Raw genomic sequence first — 18,225 nt, 5'->3', positions numbered from 1 at the left:
GGTTTACATGAAAATTATAGCATGTACAAATGGCGGTATATAGCAGAATTTTCATTTTATTTTTTTTTATACTAGTAATGGTGGTGATCAGTGACTTATAATAGGACTGCAGCGGGCATTCTGACACTGGGTGGGAGCTAACTGCCGCTGACATCCCCAGTGACATTAATACAGTGATCAGTGCTAATATAAAGCACTGACACTGTACTAATGACATTGGGTAGGAAGAGGTTAAAATCTGGGGCGGTGAAAGGGTTAATTGTGCTGTGTGTGTTTCACATTGTGATGTCTGCTGTTTTACAACATAGATATGCTTTTTGTATTTCTCTGCTGTGCAGAGAAATACAAAGCAGAATGTCTATACTGACAGAGGAGAGAGTTGTGTTATTTACACACAGGTCTCTCAACTGTCAGCTTTCCCTGGCGATCACTGAGTGCCAGAAGGAAATCACCGTCCGGGACCTAGTGATTGACATCTCTAGCGGCCAATGGCGGAGATGCAAATCACGTGTATATATAAGTGATTTTGCACAACCCTGCCACCCTGTAGCAGTACTTCTACTATAGGGCAACGGGCAAGCGGTTAACTTTGACCGTAAGCCACATAGGTTTTATTTTAAGCCTTTTAAACTTGTTGCCCATGTGAATATACACTATACTGACAAAAGTATTGGGATGCCTGCCTTTACACACACATGAACTTTAATGGCATCCCAGTATTAGTCCACAGGGTTCGATATTGAGTTGCCCCACCCTTTACAGCTATACTATCTTCAACTCTTCTGGGAAAACTGTCTACAAGGTTTAGGAATGTGTCTATGGGAATGTTTGACCACTCTTCCAAAAGCACATTCGTGAGGTCAGGCCTGAGGGATGAGAAGGCCTGGCTTGCAGTCTCCACTCTAATTCATCCCAAAGGTATTCTATTGGGTTGAGGTCAGGCCAGTCAAGTTCCTCCACCTAAAAATTCATCCTTGCTTTGTGCACTGGTGCGCAGTCATGTTGGAACAGAAAGGAGCCATCCCCAAACTGTTCCCACAAAGTCGAGAACATGAAATTGTCCAAAATGTCTTGGTATGCTGACGCCTTAAGTGTTCCCTTCACTGGAACTAAGGGGCCAAGCCCAACCCCTGAAAAACCACCCCACACCATCATCCTCCCTTCACCAAACTTTACACTTAGCACATTCGCAACCTCCAAACCCAGACACGTGTGGATTGTGGGGGGGGCACAAATTTTCTTTTTACATTTTGGTGTGGGGTTCCCCTTAAAATCCATAACAGACCGGAAGGGTTTGGTATGGATTGGGGGGGGACCCACACACTGTTTTTTTCCCTGAAATTTTAGTTGCTGCCAATTGCTTTGTTTACACTTAGCTGTTAGCGGGGTTGTTAAGGACGCAGCAGCCACCCGCTCCTTAATAAACATGTTGTTTACTGGCCTGAGGTCAGCTGGTGGGTGATGGATCTGGGAAGAGAACACACACATCTTGAAAGAAACAGCTGAGTCTCCCTAGCATCATCACAATCCTAAGGAGTGGTGAGAAGAAAATGTGGCCAAGGTTGGATAACTAAATTCAAGTGTTAAAGAAACAGTCTGGATAACTGCCATGGTTCTGTAGTATTATTCCTTGTTCCTAGGAGGAGTGGATGATCTCCCAGGATAGTGTAACCTACTGCAGAGGCCGTGACTGGTGTGGGTGCAGAGATAGAGATACTGAGCCAATCAGGAACTTGGATTGGTTCCAAATCCACAAACATAAACAAGTCTGGCAGTTCAGATGGGTGTTTCAGAGCAAAAGTGCAGTTGCAGTTATGCACAATAAGGTGAACGCCAGATCTTTAGCACAGAGTCCATCCAAGAGTGATTTAATTGCCCATCGCATCTACAGTGTTCGCTGGGAATGCCCGGGAGTAAATTTAATATGAGCTCCATCGAAATCCAAGGCAGCAGACTTGGGTCTCGGAGCTCTATGGACCCTTTCAATGGTGATGTCTGTCTGGTGTTGGCAGCACAGGTAACTGTTAAAGATTGCGGCAGCTGTGGCATGAAGGTCAGCTTGGGAGGTGACCATAGGGATTCCTTGTGGCCAAATATTCTGATGACAGCTATAATTTACCAAGTTGTGAATTAAAAGGTGTAATTGTGCCCCCTGAGATCTTAGTGTACACAATGCACTCTGGACATGCAACTGTATTTTTCAAATCATCAGTCTCTTGTACCACAACATTTAGTTTACTATCAATTTAATTCACTTCTTGTTGCAATTTAAGTATATCAACATGGATATCAGTTTCCATGCTACTCACTAGGTTTTCATAGCAGCAGTGAGCTGGTGTTCCTTGTGAGTGGCTGTGCCTGTTCCCTGGGAGTGGCTGAGGCCAGCCAGACTATATCTGCCACAGTAAATGGAGCTGTACTCATTGTGGGCTCCAATTGGTCATAGAGTGTGGAAGGCAGGAAGACAAATTGCTGAGTGGAGAGAGAGGTGGCAAGTTGTGTTCACTGGTATCCCTTTCAGTTCTCAGACACAGCACTCTGCACTGATGGGGAGCTCACATGGCACTCTGGGACCCACTGCTGGTTCCATCTTGCCAGTCTAAGGGATAGAAACTGTCGGCTGAATTTGTTTTAGAAAGCGTTCTATGGCAGGAGCAGTCCACAGCTGTGGATGCTTCTCTGGCTTCCTCTTATTGGTCACCCACTTTGGTAGACAGAGATCGGTAAATGGCCATGGTTAGGCTGTAGGTGGTGGACAGGTCTGGAAGCTTAGCAAAAATGTGGATTCACTCCTCCAGGCCGAGATCATGTCTCTATTATTATTATTATTATTATAAAAATGGATTTTGCTTACAACATAATTTGTATATATTATTATGTGGTTTAGATATAGAACTGTCCCAGAATGATATTGTGCCAATCAGTCCTATTATACTCACAGTAATTTCTCTATCCTGCTTGTTGTCAGAGCTGCCATCAGATCACTGAAATGAGGACCCTCCAGATTGTTCTCAGACAGGTTCAGTGTCTTCAGTGTCTGGTTATTTCTTATTCCAGATGCCAGGTGGGGGCAGGAACTGTCTGTCAGTTGACTCTTCCACAAACTGTAGAAGAAGAGAAGAATGTTACCAGAAGAAAATACATTTCTCCCCCAGGAATAAATGTAACTATTCTTTACGTAAATGGAGCTCATTTCTCTTTAGTAAAATCATTTATATTAGATCACTTTATAAAACTCTAGTAAATAGAATTTTAAAAGAAAAATGTAGTGGAGTAGACACCCCATTATTGCCATCTATGTGTAGAGATGGTGATATCTCCATACACAGGATGACCACAGAATACAACTGACATGACTCACATTGTGCTATATAATCTTCTTGTGTATGGAGCATGAATCGCATCAACAGACAGTGTGATGCCGGAATCAGCAGTGCTAGTGATTGGACGAGATGACATTTCTCTGATATTCTACTTATCTCTGCTGATAAGAGCTCTGTACTCATGGGAAGTAATGGGGAGATTCCCCACATACTGTAGCATAGTAGATGATCAAGCTCTTATAAGGCTCTGATTGGTCAATGCAGTAAGATCAGATTCTCCTTTTGTATGACCTTTTTATAGTCTCATCTATTTCATTAGCTACCAGACAAAACAGAATATCGGATTTTAACAAGATTTCATGAAATGACTACTTCACTGCTGATAACAGAGTGTGATAAAATCAAACAATTACAAAACAGTCAAAGATTAGCTATGTATAAAAATATGAAAGAGAATACATATTTGCATTATATAATTATCATGATATTTATATACCATAATTCCTCTATCTGGCTTGTAGTCAGAGCTACCATCATATCACTGAAATGAGGACCCGCCAGATTGTTATTTGACAGGTCTAATGTCCTCAGTGTCTGGTTATTTCTTATTACAGATGCCAGGTGGGGGCAGGAACTGTCTGTCAGGTGATTATCAGCCAAACTGTAGAAGAAGAGAAGAATATTACCAGAAGAAAATTAATTTCTCCCCCCAAGAATAAATGTAAAACCTCATTTCTCTTTATTGAACTCATGTATATTAGATCACTTTATAAAACTCCAGCAAATAGAATTTTTTATAAGAAAAATGTTATAACGGAGCAGACACCCCAATATTGCCATCCATGTGTAGAGATGGTGATCTCTCCATACCAGTGTTGGCCCATTAGGACCAGCAAGGCCTTCTCTGCTGGCCTAAAGGATCAGAATCACTGACTTGAGTTTTAATATATTTTTTTTCCATAAATGTATAATAAATTATTCCCGATAGTCTTGTCTTTTAATTTCACAGCTTTTCTCTTGGTTGTATGGCTTCCAGTATTCAGGGCCAGCACTAGACTATTTTTCACCCTAGGCAAGACCAGCAACTTGCACCCCCCCCCAAAAAAAAATAAAAAATAAATAACAGTAGAAAATAATAAATCAACAAAACATGAAACTGGTAAATTTCTTTTAATTTGCTAAAATAAGTGTCATAAGATGCCACCTGCACCAATATTAAAGTCAAAGCGTATATTAACCAAATATGAAGTAACTGTATTAACCAATCATACAGAGAAACAAGCAAAAAAAAGAGACAGTTACAAAACTCTGCAATGATCAGCATCCATCAGCCAGTTTGCAATAAAGGACTGCGTCTGAGAGGAACACTGGAAGGAGTGGCAGCAAGCTGCTACACTGGCCCCAGACACCTGGCATCTTCCTCCCCCTCTGCCACCCGTCCCTTCAGCTGAAGGATCATTCATGACATGGCGGCGTCCCACATGATCAATTAGCATCCGCTCCCCTCACCCCGATCATTGTCCGCCCCTCTCCTCCTCCTGTCACCTCCATGACCCACCATTCTTCTAGGCTCGGATCACCTTTGATGTCTCCTGCTGGGGTGCGGAGTCCAGGCTGCGGCTCTCAGTGAGGACAGACAGCCTCCCAGCACTAAATCTCTTCCCTCTCATACACATTGGGCCTAATCATCCTACTCACATTAACCCTGCAACCAGAGCACACCTCTACCTATTGATTGTGTCCAGTGTAGAAGAAGGCAGAGCCAGCACTGGACATGCCCCATCCTTTCACTAGCAGGCTCCCTGTAACAGCTGGGGGATTGTGTGTGCCAGTGTGTGTACTGGAGATGTACAGACCGATCCTCCGAGCAGAGACTGCTGACTGCTCGGGGTCCTGGGCTAATGTCATCACTTCCCATCCTAGGGGAACCTGACACTTCACTGCTACATGGACTACTGTGTGTGTATATATATATGGTATGTATGTATGGGTGTGTGTGTGTATATATATATATATATATATATATATTTATTACAGGTACTTATATAGCGCCGTCCATTTACGCAGCGCTTTACATATATATATTGTACATTCACATCAGTCCCTAACCCTCAAGGGGCGTACAATCTAAGGTCTCTAACTCACATTCACACATACACATAATAGGGCCAATTTAGACAGGATACAATTAACCTACCAGCATGTCTTTGGAGTGTGGGAGGAAACCGGAGTACCTGGAGGAAACCCACGTAGGCACAGGGAGAACATGCAACAGGTAGGGGGTGCCGTGGTTGGGATTCGAACCAGCGACCCTAGTACTGCCAGGCGGAAGTGCTAACCATTTAGCTATATATATATATATATATATATATATATATATATATATATACATATACACTGTATGTGTGTGTATGTGTATATATATATATATTAAATGGTCATGCATGTAAACAGGCTGTGAGACAATTGTGATTTTGAGTTGGAGACACTGGAGCCATCTAGGAGGCATATAATAACTTAAAGTGGCTGTCATGGCTAAATATGATTGGATAATAACTCTAATATAAAACATACACTACTGGCAGCAGTGCAACCAAGGGAAAAGCTATGAAATGAAGAGAATATGCTGTTGGGAATAATTTAATACACATTCATGGAAAAAATATATAAAAACATAAGAATATAACTGGACAGACTCAACTTTCAGCATTAATCTTCATGGTGATAGAAAAGAACTTATTGTTGGAAGTGAAACACACAGATAACCACTTTCTGACCTGCCACAGTATACAGTATTTAGATCAATTCCAATCCCAATTAAATCTTCATATCTAACAAAACTACAATCTATGCTTAAAAAATACATCTGGGGAAATGTGAGACCTAGATGTGCACATAATATATTAATCAAACACAAAAAAATAGGAGGAATGTGATTTGTTGACATTAGGGACTATCCCAAAGCATCATTACCAACTCAAGCACTGGTTTATAGTGGAAGATGATACAAAATGGGGTGGCATTGAAAAAACTCTAACCTCTATTACAGATTTAAGCGTCGTACTACAAGCAAGCTTGTGGCAATGGATTCCCACTAGTAAAACAACTATCTCAAATTGGAAACATAATGGCATACGCACAATACAAGATATTTGTGTTAATAACTACATACAAAATTTTGAATTCCTTATGAAAGAATTTAACCTCCTTCCTTCTGAAAAATCAACCTATACACGCATCAGTCGTTGCATATCGAAACATCCAGTAAAAAATATATATATACCCAAAGTATCTTTACAGTTCTATAGCTCCTCTACTCCTAAATCAGGTGGTATAACCCTATTTTATAACTTTCTACAATGTAAATTAGAATTTAATAAGACTTCTGTACTCTTAATCAAGTGGGAAAAAGACTTCGAGACTGAAATCTCTAATGAGCAGTGGGAAAGAGCATTCAGGAATGTTTTTTTAGCTACTAAATGTGTTAACCTTTGGGAACCAATGCACAAAATTTCCACAAGATGCAATCTAACTCCTTACCAAATGCATATCCAATCCATTATCGACTCTTAGTGACACATATTCTTCTAGCATCAAGACTTACCATTACTAGACACTGGGAAAAAGACTTGGCCCCTTCTCTAAAAGAAGTCATTGAACTAGTCCAGACCCACTTGATCTATGAGAAATCTTTAGCTTGCCTAAACTATAGAATTACAAAATTTGCCAAAGCTTGGAAATCCTGGTCCGACTGGTTCAGATCTGTAACCTAAGATATTATTATGTGTAACCTTTTTTTGGATACTCTAAAATGATTATTTCATGAAACTAGTAGAACTGTTATGAATTATTCAATATTTCCTTTTTTTCTCTTTGTTAAACTTTACCACAACACCTATACTGTGATATTGTGTAGATTTTCACTGTCCTATTTTTGTTTTTTTGTTGATGTAACTATATTTGTAAAACCAAATACAAATTTATTATGGAAAAAAAGTCTCCTTTTGCTACCTCTCAAGCCAAGGACTCTGTACATTACATTTATGCATATATAATAAAGGGGGGCTCTATCTAGAATTTGGTAATAGAATTGCTCACATGTTTAGCCCTTACAAAGAGTGTTGTCATCATTGGACCTGTGGCATCAGGATTTTAAAGGAGCAGGCTGGCACTCAGAAGTCTTTCTTTTCCCTTTCATATCTAGGGTCAAAGGCTCCCTTTGAGTATATTTTAAATACTGTTTGACGTATTGTGTTCACTACTGCAGGTGACTACCTTAAGACGTATTTGCTTTAACTTAAAATTGAAGGGAAGGACCTCCAAGGTGATATTCTCTGAAATATTACCTGTGTCATGCACAACTCAGGAAAGATAGGGGGAGATTAGAAACCCAAGTCCTTCCGCTATGCATTGAGTTCTCTAGAGCACTGGGCTGACTTTTCATTGGGGTGCAACCTACAATATATGCTAGAGATGGTTTGCACCTAAATGGAAGGGGGTCTGCTGTGCTGGGGGGAGAGGTTTATAGGGACACTGGAGGAGTATTTAAACTAGGATCGAGAAGGGAGGGAGAATTAGACTATAATGGGGCAGACAGATCAGATAGGGGTCAGTCCTTATTGGTGGGTTGAATGGGGAAAGATGGGGGGAGGGCTATGAGAGATAGGAAGGTTCCCCTGTTACAAACAACCACTGGAATTGGTACCATTTGTGTGAAAATAAAAAATATGCAAAATACGTGTACACAAGGTGTCAATGACTTAGTGTTTGTTCACCAATGCCAGAAGTCTGCCAAACAAAATAGGTGAGTTGGAAGCTTTGGTGCATCAAGAGAACTATTTTTAATTGGTATTGCTGAATCTTGGCTTTATTCTTCACATGACTGGGCCATTAATATTCCTGGCTACGTTCTCTTTTGGAGAGACAGAGTAAAAAGGAAAGGTGGTGGAAAGTGTGAAAGAGGACCTAGTTGATGGAAAGTGTGCTGAGGCTGAAGCATTATGGGTGGAACTGCACGTTGGGTTGTATACTACAAAGGTAATCAATGGAGTTTGTTATAAGCCTTTCAGTGTTATTGAGGAGGTGGAGACTCAGAAATTTGAACAGATCAAAAGTGCTGCAAGGGCTGGGACAGTGCTAATGGAGATTTTAGTTTGGATTAAAAAAAAATAATGGGGGATTTTAACTACCCAGAAATTGACTGGAGTAATGGTACTGCAGTAACAGTTAAAGGGCAAAAAATTATAAACTCAAACCATGCAGAGCTTATTACGAATGTCCACATAAAAGAACATCTGGGTAGCAGTGACCATAACATGATTTCATTTATTGTTAGCTGTAAACAACAAGCACATACGGGAAAAATAAAAACACTCAACTTTAAGAGGGATAATTCTCTAAGGCTGAGAGCTGCTCTCCAAGACTTAGACTGGGAGGGAATATTGGCATCGATGAACACAACACAGAAAAGGGATTTCTTCAAAAAGACGGTACATGAACACACTGCAAAATATATTCCCATGGGCAACGAGTTTCAAAGACTAAAATCAAACCTATGTGGCTTACGGCCAAAGTTAAAAAAGCTATAAATAATAAGAAAAGAGCTTTTATTAAATATAAAAATGAAGGAATGCTATCATAATTTAAACATTACAAAGAATATAACAGAATATGCAAAAAGGAAATAAAGGCCTCAAAAATTGAAAACGAACGACAGATTGCAAAAGATAGCAGGACCAAACCCAAAAAATCCTTCAAATATATTGAGTTAAAAGGTCAGGTCTGAGCATGTAGGCTCCTGGTAGACAGCTGCGTTGACTCTGGACTTAATGAAGCACAGTGGAACAACACCAGAAGATGACATGGCTCCCCAAATCAACACAGACTGTGGAAACTTCACACTGGACTTCAAGCATCTTGCAGTGTGTGCCTCTCCATTGTTCCTCCATACTCTGGGTCCTTGGTTTCCAAATGAGATGCAAAAGTTGCTCTCATCAGAAAAGAGGACTTTGGACCACTGAGCAATAGACCAGGTCTGTTTTTCTTTAGCCCAGGTAAGACGCTTCTGACGTTGTTTGTTGTTCAGGAGCGGCTTGACAAGAGGAATACGACATTTGAAGCCCATGTCCAGGATCCGTCTGTGTGTGGTGGCTCTTGATGCACTAACTCCAGCCTCAGTCCACTTTTTGTGAAAGTCCACAACACTTTTGAATAGCCTTTTCCTGACAATCCTCTCCAGCCTGCGGTCATCCCTGCTGCTTGTGCACCTCCTTTCTTCCACACTTTTCCCTTCCACATAACTTTCTATTAATGTGCTTTGAAACAGCACTTTGGAACATCCAACGTCTTTTGCAATTACCTTTTGAGGCTTTCCCTCCTTATGGAGGGTGTCAATGATGGTTTTCTGCACAACTGTCAGGTCAACAGTCTTTCCCATGATTGTGATTCCTACTGAACCAGACTGAGAGACCATTTATGGCTTAATTAGCTGATTAGAGTGGGACACTTTGAGCCTAGAATATTGCACCTTTTCACAATATTCTAATTTTCTGAGATCGTGGATTTAGGGTTTTCATGAGCTGTAAGCCATAATCATCACAATTATGACAAATCACGGCTTGAACTATCTTGCTTTGCATGTAATGAGTCTATCTCATATATTCGTTTCACCTTTTAAGTTGCATTACTGAAATAAATGAACTTTTGCACAATATTCTAATTTTTCGAGTTTCACCTGTATTCATAGGGAGTGGCTAAGCGATGTGGCTTCATGCTTTTATAGCATGCACGGTAAACATGTAATATTATTGATTGGTTGACTATAACTCATCATTACCACAAGCTTATTACTCCCATAACCTGGTGGGAATTACGCACCAAGGCTACCATATTTAAGGCAGACGAGATCAAAATCTAATATCTATGCCTGTATACATATTAACCACTTGCCATCCTCCTGCTGTTTTTAAACGGCAGGGCGGTGGCACTCCAGGGGCGGGTTGCCGTTCATAAACGGCACCCGCTTTTTCTAGTGGTGCACGCTCCCTGGGATGGACTGTTGTCTTTTTTTCAGCCAGACTATGTAACTGTCTGAAACTAAAAGAGATAACAGTCTAATTTTAAATCTTTTCAACTACCTTCCTGTGACTAGGAGGAAGGGTAGCTCATACCTGGACATGCCATGGTAAAGTGAGTTCAGGAAAGACATTGCTGTAGGCTCTGGCAATAGCATGCTGCAAGAAGAATTTGTATCCAAAGGAAAAGAAACCTTTGTGTAGTTTTGGTTCTTCGGTGGGAACTCAACTGTTGCCCAGTGCAAGGGGCAGCTTTTGTTACTTCTCAGAAGATGTCTTTTGAGCTGTTGCCTTAGGGGCAGATAATGGCTCATCAACAGAGACTCCTACATAAGTCACTTCCAAAGAGCAGGGGAAGGATCCTTTGCCAAGCTCTTCTTTTAGTATCTAAAGGACACTTTGCGAAGATCTTTGCTATGAAGGTATTGTGCCTAGTGAGGGAAGGATCCCTTATTGAGTGCTTGCGGCCCATGTGTGAGCAGTTATTCCTGGTACCGCAAGAAAAGGTGTGCTGCATGCAGGAATACCTAAGCATTTGAGAAGCATTTATTTTGGTTAGCAGAGAAAAAAGGACTTTAAAATGTGATGAGTATATTTTTCATGACATACTTAGATATCCATATTAGTCAGGATATCTACCTCCTGTTTTCTTTCAGGGCTCTGAGAGACGACGTGTCAAGAGTTGCCATTAGTGGACCATCATTGGATCTGTCTGCTACGAGAATGTTAGAGCAGATTTGATAGTTGCCTTTTGGTGGCAGGATCACTTCTTCATGGGAGGATGTTCCCACATCTAGCTTGTAGAGTAGGATGTATAATGTGTACATAATGTGTACATATGTGTTCTCTGTTCTCTTCCTGCACGACTGAAAGGAGCTACTGTGCCTCAGCTGAGGCCCTCCACTGTAATATATTGTACAATGCTGATAATGTCTAAAGTTTGTTAGATAGAGTTTGGAGTGTAGTTAGGTAGGTGTTTTATTACACCCCACCAATTACTTCCATTTTTGGCGAGGGGGTACATATACAAGTTGCACTTGGTAGGGCTCTTCCTAAAACCTGTGCATATACTTGTACAGCAGATACTTTATTTTTGCACTGCTAATTGTTTTGCTTTTAGGGGATCTGTATATATGTTACTTCCCTTTTCTACCTCCAAGTTTGTGGGATATTCTGCTTTGATTTCTGTACAAAGTTTTTGTAGGGGCTGCTGCTCAGGCCAGTGAGAACATGGCCTGTTTTTGGTGGGGGGTGAGTGTAGCACCCTCCTAGTCAAGTGCTAGGATGTGTATAGTTAAGTTAAGCATAGCTGTGTTTCTCAGTGTAAATTCAGTGTGGTATTCTGCTTAACAGAGTGTGCTGTGATTGATTAGTTAGGTCTGCTCATGCCGTTCTGGTGTTTGAGTTTGTCTGAGTTCTGCCTTCCTTCAGGAAGCTATGAAAGCCTTCCAGAACATGGGTAGGGGCTAGGCAAATGAACAGAATGAATATGGATACAGCCCTGGCCAATTTCAGGGGAAGGTGACCACATTGCATGCTGGGAGTGGTATTTATATTCTGAGAGCACATGGGTTCAGTGTCTTTCCTTGATTGAACCAAGCCAGGCTGGAGGCAGGATGCCTCGCCTGGCACTTGCTGACATTTGGCCTCAGGTGGGTCGACCAGAGGGCCTGAAGTTAGAGAGTGACCCTGGTTCTACAGTAGGTTGACTGAGGAGAGCTGTCTGCCAAAAATCTGTTTGGTATCACTGGAGAGTCGCTTGGAAGATTGGAAGGAGACAACCATTCTGTCCTTGGACTTGTGAGTACAGACACATTATTTTGATATTTTGAGGACTCTGTGTGCTTTGCTACCCCTCTGGTGCTTGATAGTCAGCATGGGTCTGAGAAAGGGCTCTGAAGTGTTCTGAAGAGTTTGTCTAATTGGTGCTACTGCAAAGGACTAAATTATCCGCTGCTACATTTTAAATAGAAGTGTGTTATCTGTTGTCAGTCAGGACTTCAATACTGCTCAACTAAGAGATAAGTTCAGATATCCTCAGTGTGAACTGTTCTAATCTTGGAGTATCCTACTACAATTCCCCATCTCTATCCCCATTTCTACAATAAAACTCCAAAAACAAACATCCCATAGACTGGTCATTGAAGACAATGAGCCACAGTGTGTGTGTGTGTGTGTGTGTGTGTGTGTGTGTGTGTGCGCCTTGCTGCTGGGTGAAGCAAGGCAAAAGCGGGGCAAGCATACAAGCGGCCCTCATGAGTGTATCGCTACAAACCTGTATTCAAGATCTCCTACATTCTATCTTCCCATGGTTCCAGCTACTGGAATGCTGTGGACAGGATACACCACCTAGCAATAGTGGAGTGAGATGAAGGGAACCTCTGCAAATTCCTTACAGAAGCACAAAGAAAAAATCCAATTGTCTCTCAGATCATGGCTGTGAGGTGGATATTACCAGGTTGAACCACATCTAGTATATGAAGTACCACCTCCTGAGAGTGTTTTAGTGATTGACAAAATGATGGAAAAACTATGTCCTGATTGAGGTGAAAAGAAGACACCACCTTAGGTCAAAAAGTACATATAAACAGCCCATACATTAATATTTTTTTTTCACTCAACCAGGTGGTTGAATGAAAAAATATTCAATTTCCCCAGCCACACACTCATAGTGGATGGCAGAATCCTTCCCTATTGTATTCTAATGGTGTGGAGAGTTCCCTGCCTTCAGAATACAGTGATCAGGTCTGCTATAGCTGATGGCAGTGATCATTGGGTAAAAAAAACAGGCAGGGTGGCTGTACAGAAGTCGATCAGTCCCTGCTGAACTGGCCGAATTTCAATCCATGTATGAGACTGATGGACCACCTTATCCTTGATTGTACTCAGGGCAAATCACTGATTAAGCTCTGACTGAAGAAAGGACAAGACACCAGGGGTATTGATGAGGAATACATTTCCATCGCTCACACCAAGCAAAATAATCCTTCCAGGTGCATTAATATGCCTTTCAAGAAGTTAATTTTTTTGGCACCTAAAATTGTGGGGATGATTGAGTCAGTCACAGCTCTCAGTACTTGGGCTTCAACAGCCAGGCTGTCAAAGCCAAATTTAGATAAGAGGGATGGAACAGTGGACCCTGAGACAGAAAATCCAGATGATCTGGTAACAACCATAGCTCATCTGCAGAAGCCATTGTACATCTGCATACCAAGTTCTCCTTGGCTATTTGGAGCCATGAGTAACAGTACAGTTTCTTTAGACTCTCATTGGTGAAGCATACAAGTCTTTAGAGGAAAAGAGGCATACAGTTAGGTCCATATAGTATATTTGTGCACACTCCCAGGTATAATTTGAGGGTATGTACATCCAAACTGGAGGAAGGGTTTAGGAATTACAGCTCTTAAAATTAGAAATCCCAACTTTTTCAAGGGACCAAAAGTCATTGGACAATTGACTATAATCATAAATAAAATGTTAAATTTTAATACTTTGTTGAGAATCCTTTACTGGCTATGACTGTCTGAAATCTGGAACCCATGGACATTACCAAAGACTGGGTTTCTCCTTTCTGATGCTTTGCTAGGCTCTAACTGCAGCTGTCTTCAGTTGTTCTTTGTGGGTCTTTCTGCTTATAGTTTTGCATTCAGCAAGTGAAATGAATGCTCAATTGGGTTGAGATCAGGTGATTGACTCGGCCATTGCAGAATATTCCACTTCTTTTCCTTCAAAAGCTCCTGGGTTGCTTTTGCAGTGTGTTTTGGATCATTGTCTATCTGTACTGTGAAGCATTGTCCAATCAAATTTGCTGCATTTGGCTGAATCTGGGATGACAGTATATCTCTAAACACTGCAGCATTCATCCGGCTGCTTCTGTCACATCATCAATAAACACCAATCATCCAGTGCCACTGGAAGCCATGCATGCTCATCCCATCACAATGCCTCCACCATGTTTTACAGATGACGTTGTGTGCTTTGGATCATGAGCTGTTCCAAGCCTTCTCCACACTTTTTTCTTCCTGTCATTCTGGTACAGATTAATCTTAGTTTCAGTGTCCAAAGAATGCTTTTCCAGAACTGGTCTGGCTTTCTTAGATGTTTTTTTGGCAAAGTCTAATCTATTCTTCAAGCTTATGAATGGTTAGCACCTTGTGGTAAACTCTCTGTATTTGCTCTCATGCAGTCTTCTCTTGATTGTAGGCTTTGACAATGATATGCCCACCTCCTGGAGAGTGTCCTTTACTTGTCTGGATGTTGTAAATGGGTTTTCTTTACCATAGAGAGGATCCTGTGATCATCAACATTTGTTGTCTTCTGTGGATATGCATGCCTTTTTATGTTGCTGAGCTCACAGTGCATTCTTCTTTCCTCAGAATGTATCAAACTGTTGATTTTGCCACTCCTAATGTTGCTTCTATCCCTATGATGGATTTGCTTAATTTTTGAAGTGTTACAATGGCCTGTTTCACTTGCGTGGACAGCTCCTTTGAACGCATGATGTATGTTCACAGCAACAGATTCCAAATGCAAACACCATACTTAGAATCAACTCCAGACCTTTTACCCACTTAATTGATGAAGAAGTAATGAAGGGGTAGCCCACACCTGGCCACAAAACAGCTTTTGATTCAATTGTTCAATTACTTTTGGTCCCTTGAAAAAGGGGGAATGGCTACTCTTAAGAGCTGTAATTCCTAAACCCTTCCTCCCATTTGGATGTACATACCCTCAAATTAAACCCGGGAGTGTGCACTTTCAGCCCATATCCATTATATAACTATAGCTTGAATATGTTTTGGTAAATACCTGAAAAAACTAAAATTGTGCCTGTGTCCAAATATATATGGACCTAACTGTAAATCAGGATGCACATTTTGATACTTTCTCACTGATTGTTTTGTATACATATCAGGGAGAACTGATCCCATGGGGTCATCAATGAATCCACCACAAAAGTCCTCGGGATGTAGACACAAATCTCTTCACTTTGTGATTTAATCTTGATACCAGGAGATCCAATTCCAGGTCTCAGGCAAATGTCCCAAGACAATTTTGGTCTACTTCCCTTTGATCTGCTTGACTGCATTTCCTGCCTTGGTAATTAATGTAAGCTACAGACATATTATAGCCTGACTCCCAGATATTATTAATATGCTCTCCCAGTCTAATCCTCAATTTAAGGGTGGCACAACCCATATTCTGCTTTCCACATGGTCTTTGATGAAAGTATTGTAACATGGGTTGAGTCACAGGATATACATTTTTCAATATAAAAATCATGCTCATTATATCTGGAACTAAAATCATCTTGCCTTCTCCTTTTGGTGTAAATTATTCTGACACGCCTCGCATTTGCCACAGAAATAAAATCTCACCCTATCTAGAAAAGTTTTAATTGTCATTGGGGGATCAATTATTGTCATGTACCTGACCGGAGGCTGCAATAGAGAGAGGGCTCCCCTTATGGCTAAGTGCAGTGCACCCCTGGAGGTAGAAACAGGAGGTGCAGTGCCCAAAGAAGTATGGGTTGCCAGTGGTGTTGCTGCTTGGAGATGCCTGATGAGATGGAACCCATGGGTGCTCCTGCTGCAGGAGGAGTTTCTCCAGAGGACACGTGGATCCCGGAGGATGGGTAGAGTAGTCCGTAGCCAGAGCCAGGATCAATATGGAACAGCAGACAGGAGCAAGGTCAGGATCAAGCCAGGGTCATACACAGAGCAGCAGCAGACAGGAGCAAGGTCAGGATCAAGCTAGGGTCATACACAAAGCAGCAGACAGGAACAAGGTCAGGATCAAGCCGGGTCGGTAATGGGTACTCAGCAGTAAACTCATAAAAATAGGAAAAGGAGTGGCTGACGATAATCCAGCAATCACTGAGCAGAACTGCAGTCCATATAAAGACCATTAAGTGTCAGCAATTAGTGCACCCTGCGTGTGCCGGTGCGTTTTCATGCACAGGAATGCACAATTACGTGTCACCCGCTTATGCGCATACGCACTTCTTTGGGTGAATTGGCGTGGCCATATTGCACATTGGAGCATTTGCCCAGGCTCCTCGTCTTTTCCCCTGACAATTATACTGCAGAGCAACTTACTAGCCAAGTGGTTACCCTTTTGTGAAACTTTACCTAAGACTTTTGATTTTACCAACCAGTGGTTAAGAGGACTGATTCCGATCTTCAAGATACTAAGCATACAATATTATACAGAGTTTTAGAAAATATGCCCTATAATGAAGATTGTATATTGGGAACTATTGATGTGCCGGGTGAGGCCTTACCATTGTGTGATAAAGCAGACTGGGCCGGGTTTTGGAGAAAACAGGTCCACTGATGGCACAGTTGTGTGACGGTAATTTAAGAGAGACAGAATTAGAGCTCATGGTTCCACCCCCAACCAAGGGAATCAGTGTGTGTTACAAGAGAGCAGAGAGGTGTACTTTTACATTGTGCTGTCGGGGATGGGACAGGCCAAGAAGCCGAGAAACACCCAGGGGTCAAAGGTGCCCCAAGCCAGGGGCTGAGCAAAGTAACAAAACGCCAGCTCTCTCCTAGGCAAATATTTAAAAGCAGATAGAGATTGCAAGAAGTGATGTTCAAGCTTTTTAGAAGAAGCACAAAGAAACTGACTGTAGATGCAATGGTTGGCCAAGGAAACTTAATTTCAGCAGATGAAATACACATCATGCTTACTTCCCTTCAACAATGGATGATGTCTATCAGTACTATCAGCACAGAACTGGCAGAAACCAGTCGGACCCAGGGACACACATCTACTGTCCAGAGAAGTCTGGCCAGAAGTGGTCTTCATGGAAGAATTGCAGCCAGAAATCCATACCTCCAACCTGGAAACAAGGCTAAGCAACTGCACTATGCACGGAAACCTGGGGGGAAGAAAACTGGCAGCAGGTGCTCTGGACTGATGTATTAAAATTTTTGGCTGTGGCAGGAGGCAGTTTGTTTGCTTAAGGGCTGGAGTGCGGTATAATGAGTGTCCGCAGGTAACCATGTGTTGGAGTTGGAAATTTGGTCAGGATAAATGGTGTCCTCAATGCTGAGAAATACAGGCAGATACTTATCAATCATGCCATACAATCAGGGAGGCATGTGACTTGCACTAAATTGTTCTGCAGTAGAACAACAACCCCAATTGTACAGCCAATGTCATTAGGAACTATTTTCAGTGTAAAGAAGAACAAGGAGTCCTAGAAGTGATTGGATGGCCTCCACAGAGCCCTGATCTCAACACCATTAAGTCTATCTGGGATTACATAACGAGAAAGAAGGATCTGAGGCAGCTTGTAGGCAGGTGCAGTCTTTATTCCCCACTGCAGGTGGTGCTAAACCAATGTGGCAATACAGTAAGGGGAAGGAAGTTGTGACTTGCCAGTTTCCTTGGCTACTTGGGTACAGCTGTCTGATTGAATGCTAGCTCCCTTGTGACCCTGGTAGCCAACTTTAGTGAGGATGAAACTTACAAAAAGCACTGGCTCACTGCGGTTGACACACATTGTGCAAATGGCTCGAGTAGGGACAGGATCCCCACCTGTTAGGGACAGTGATTAGTGATAGAGACAGGTCTGGAGGAGTAGGGAAAGTGAAGGGACTACGCTCCTCTCCTAGGAAGCCTTCCCATTTGGGTGTTGACCGGCTTCATCTGAGGAAGATTACCACTGCTACAGTGCTGTATATTGCACTGGATGGCTGTGCTACCCTCTGAGCCTGTTTGTATGTTGTTGGGACCTTCTTCAAATCATTGTTGATATTATCTTTACCTCTCTGTGTTCATTGCTCCCCACCACTCCACGCTGCACCCTGTGCACAAGC

At 41.9% G+C, this 18,225-nt stretch overlaps 1 protein-coding gene across 1 annotated transcript in view; it reads right to left on the bottom strand.

Annotated features, from left to right (window-relative positions):
• The window catches only part of LOC149459222 (NACHT, LRR and PYD domains-containing protein 12-like), a 114,416-nt gene that overhangs the window by 65,507 nt on the left and 30,684 nt on the right, over positions 1-18,225 (bottom strand). Inside the window, exon 6 of the mRNA XM_089681436.1 lies at positions 2,940-3,104. Coding sequence (XP_089537562.1) covers positions 2,940-3,104 — 165 coding nt within the window. The remainder of the gene's footprint in view (positions 1-2,939; positions 3,105-18,225) is intronic.

Source organism: Staurois parvus, unplaced genomic scaffold, assembly GCF_062004578.1.
Source record: "Staurois parvus isolate SC_StPar_1 unplaced genomic scaffold, SC_StPar_1.0 ptg000267l, whole genome shotgun sequence".
NCBI classification, from domain to species: Eukaryota; Metazoa; Chordata; class Amphibia; order Anura; family Ranidae; genus Staurois; species Staurois parvus.
The sequence above is the reverse complement of the archived record's forward strand: the minus strand, read 5'-3'. Positions and strand labels throughout refer to the sequence as shown.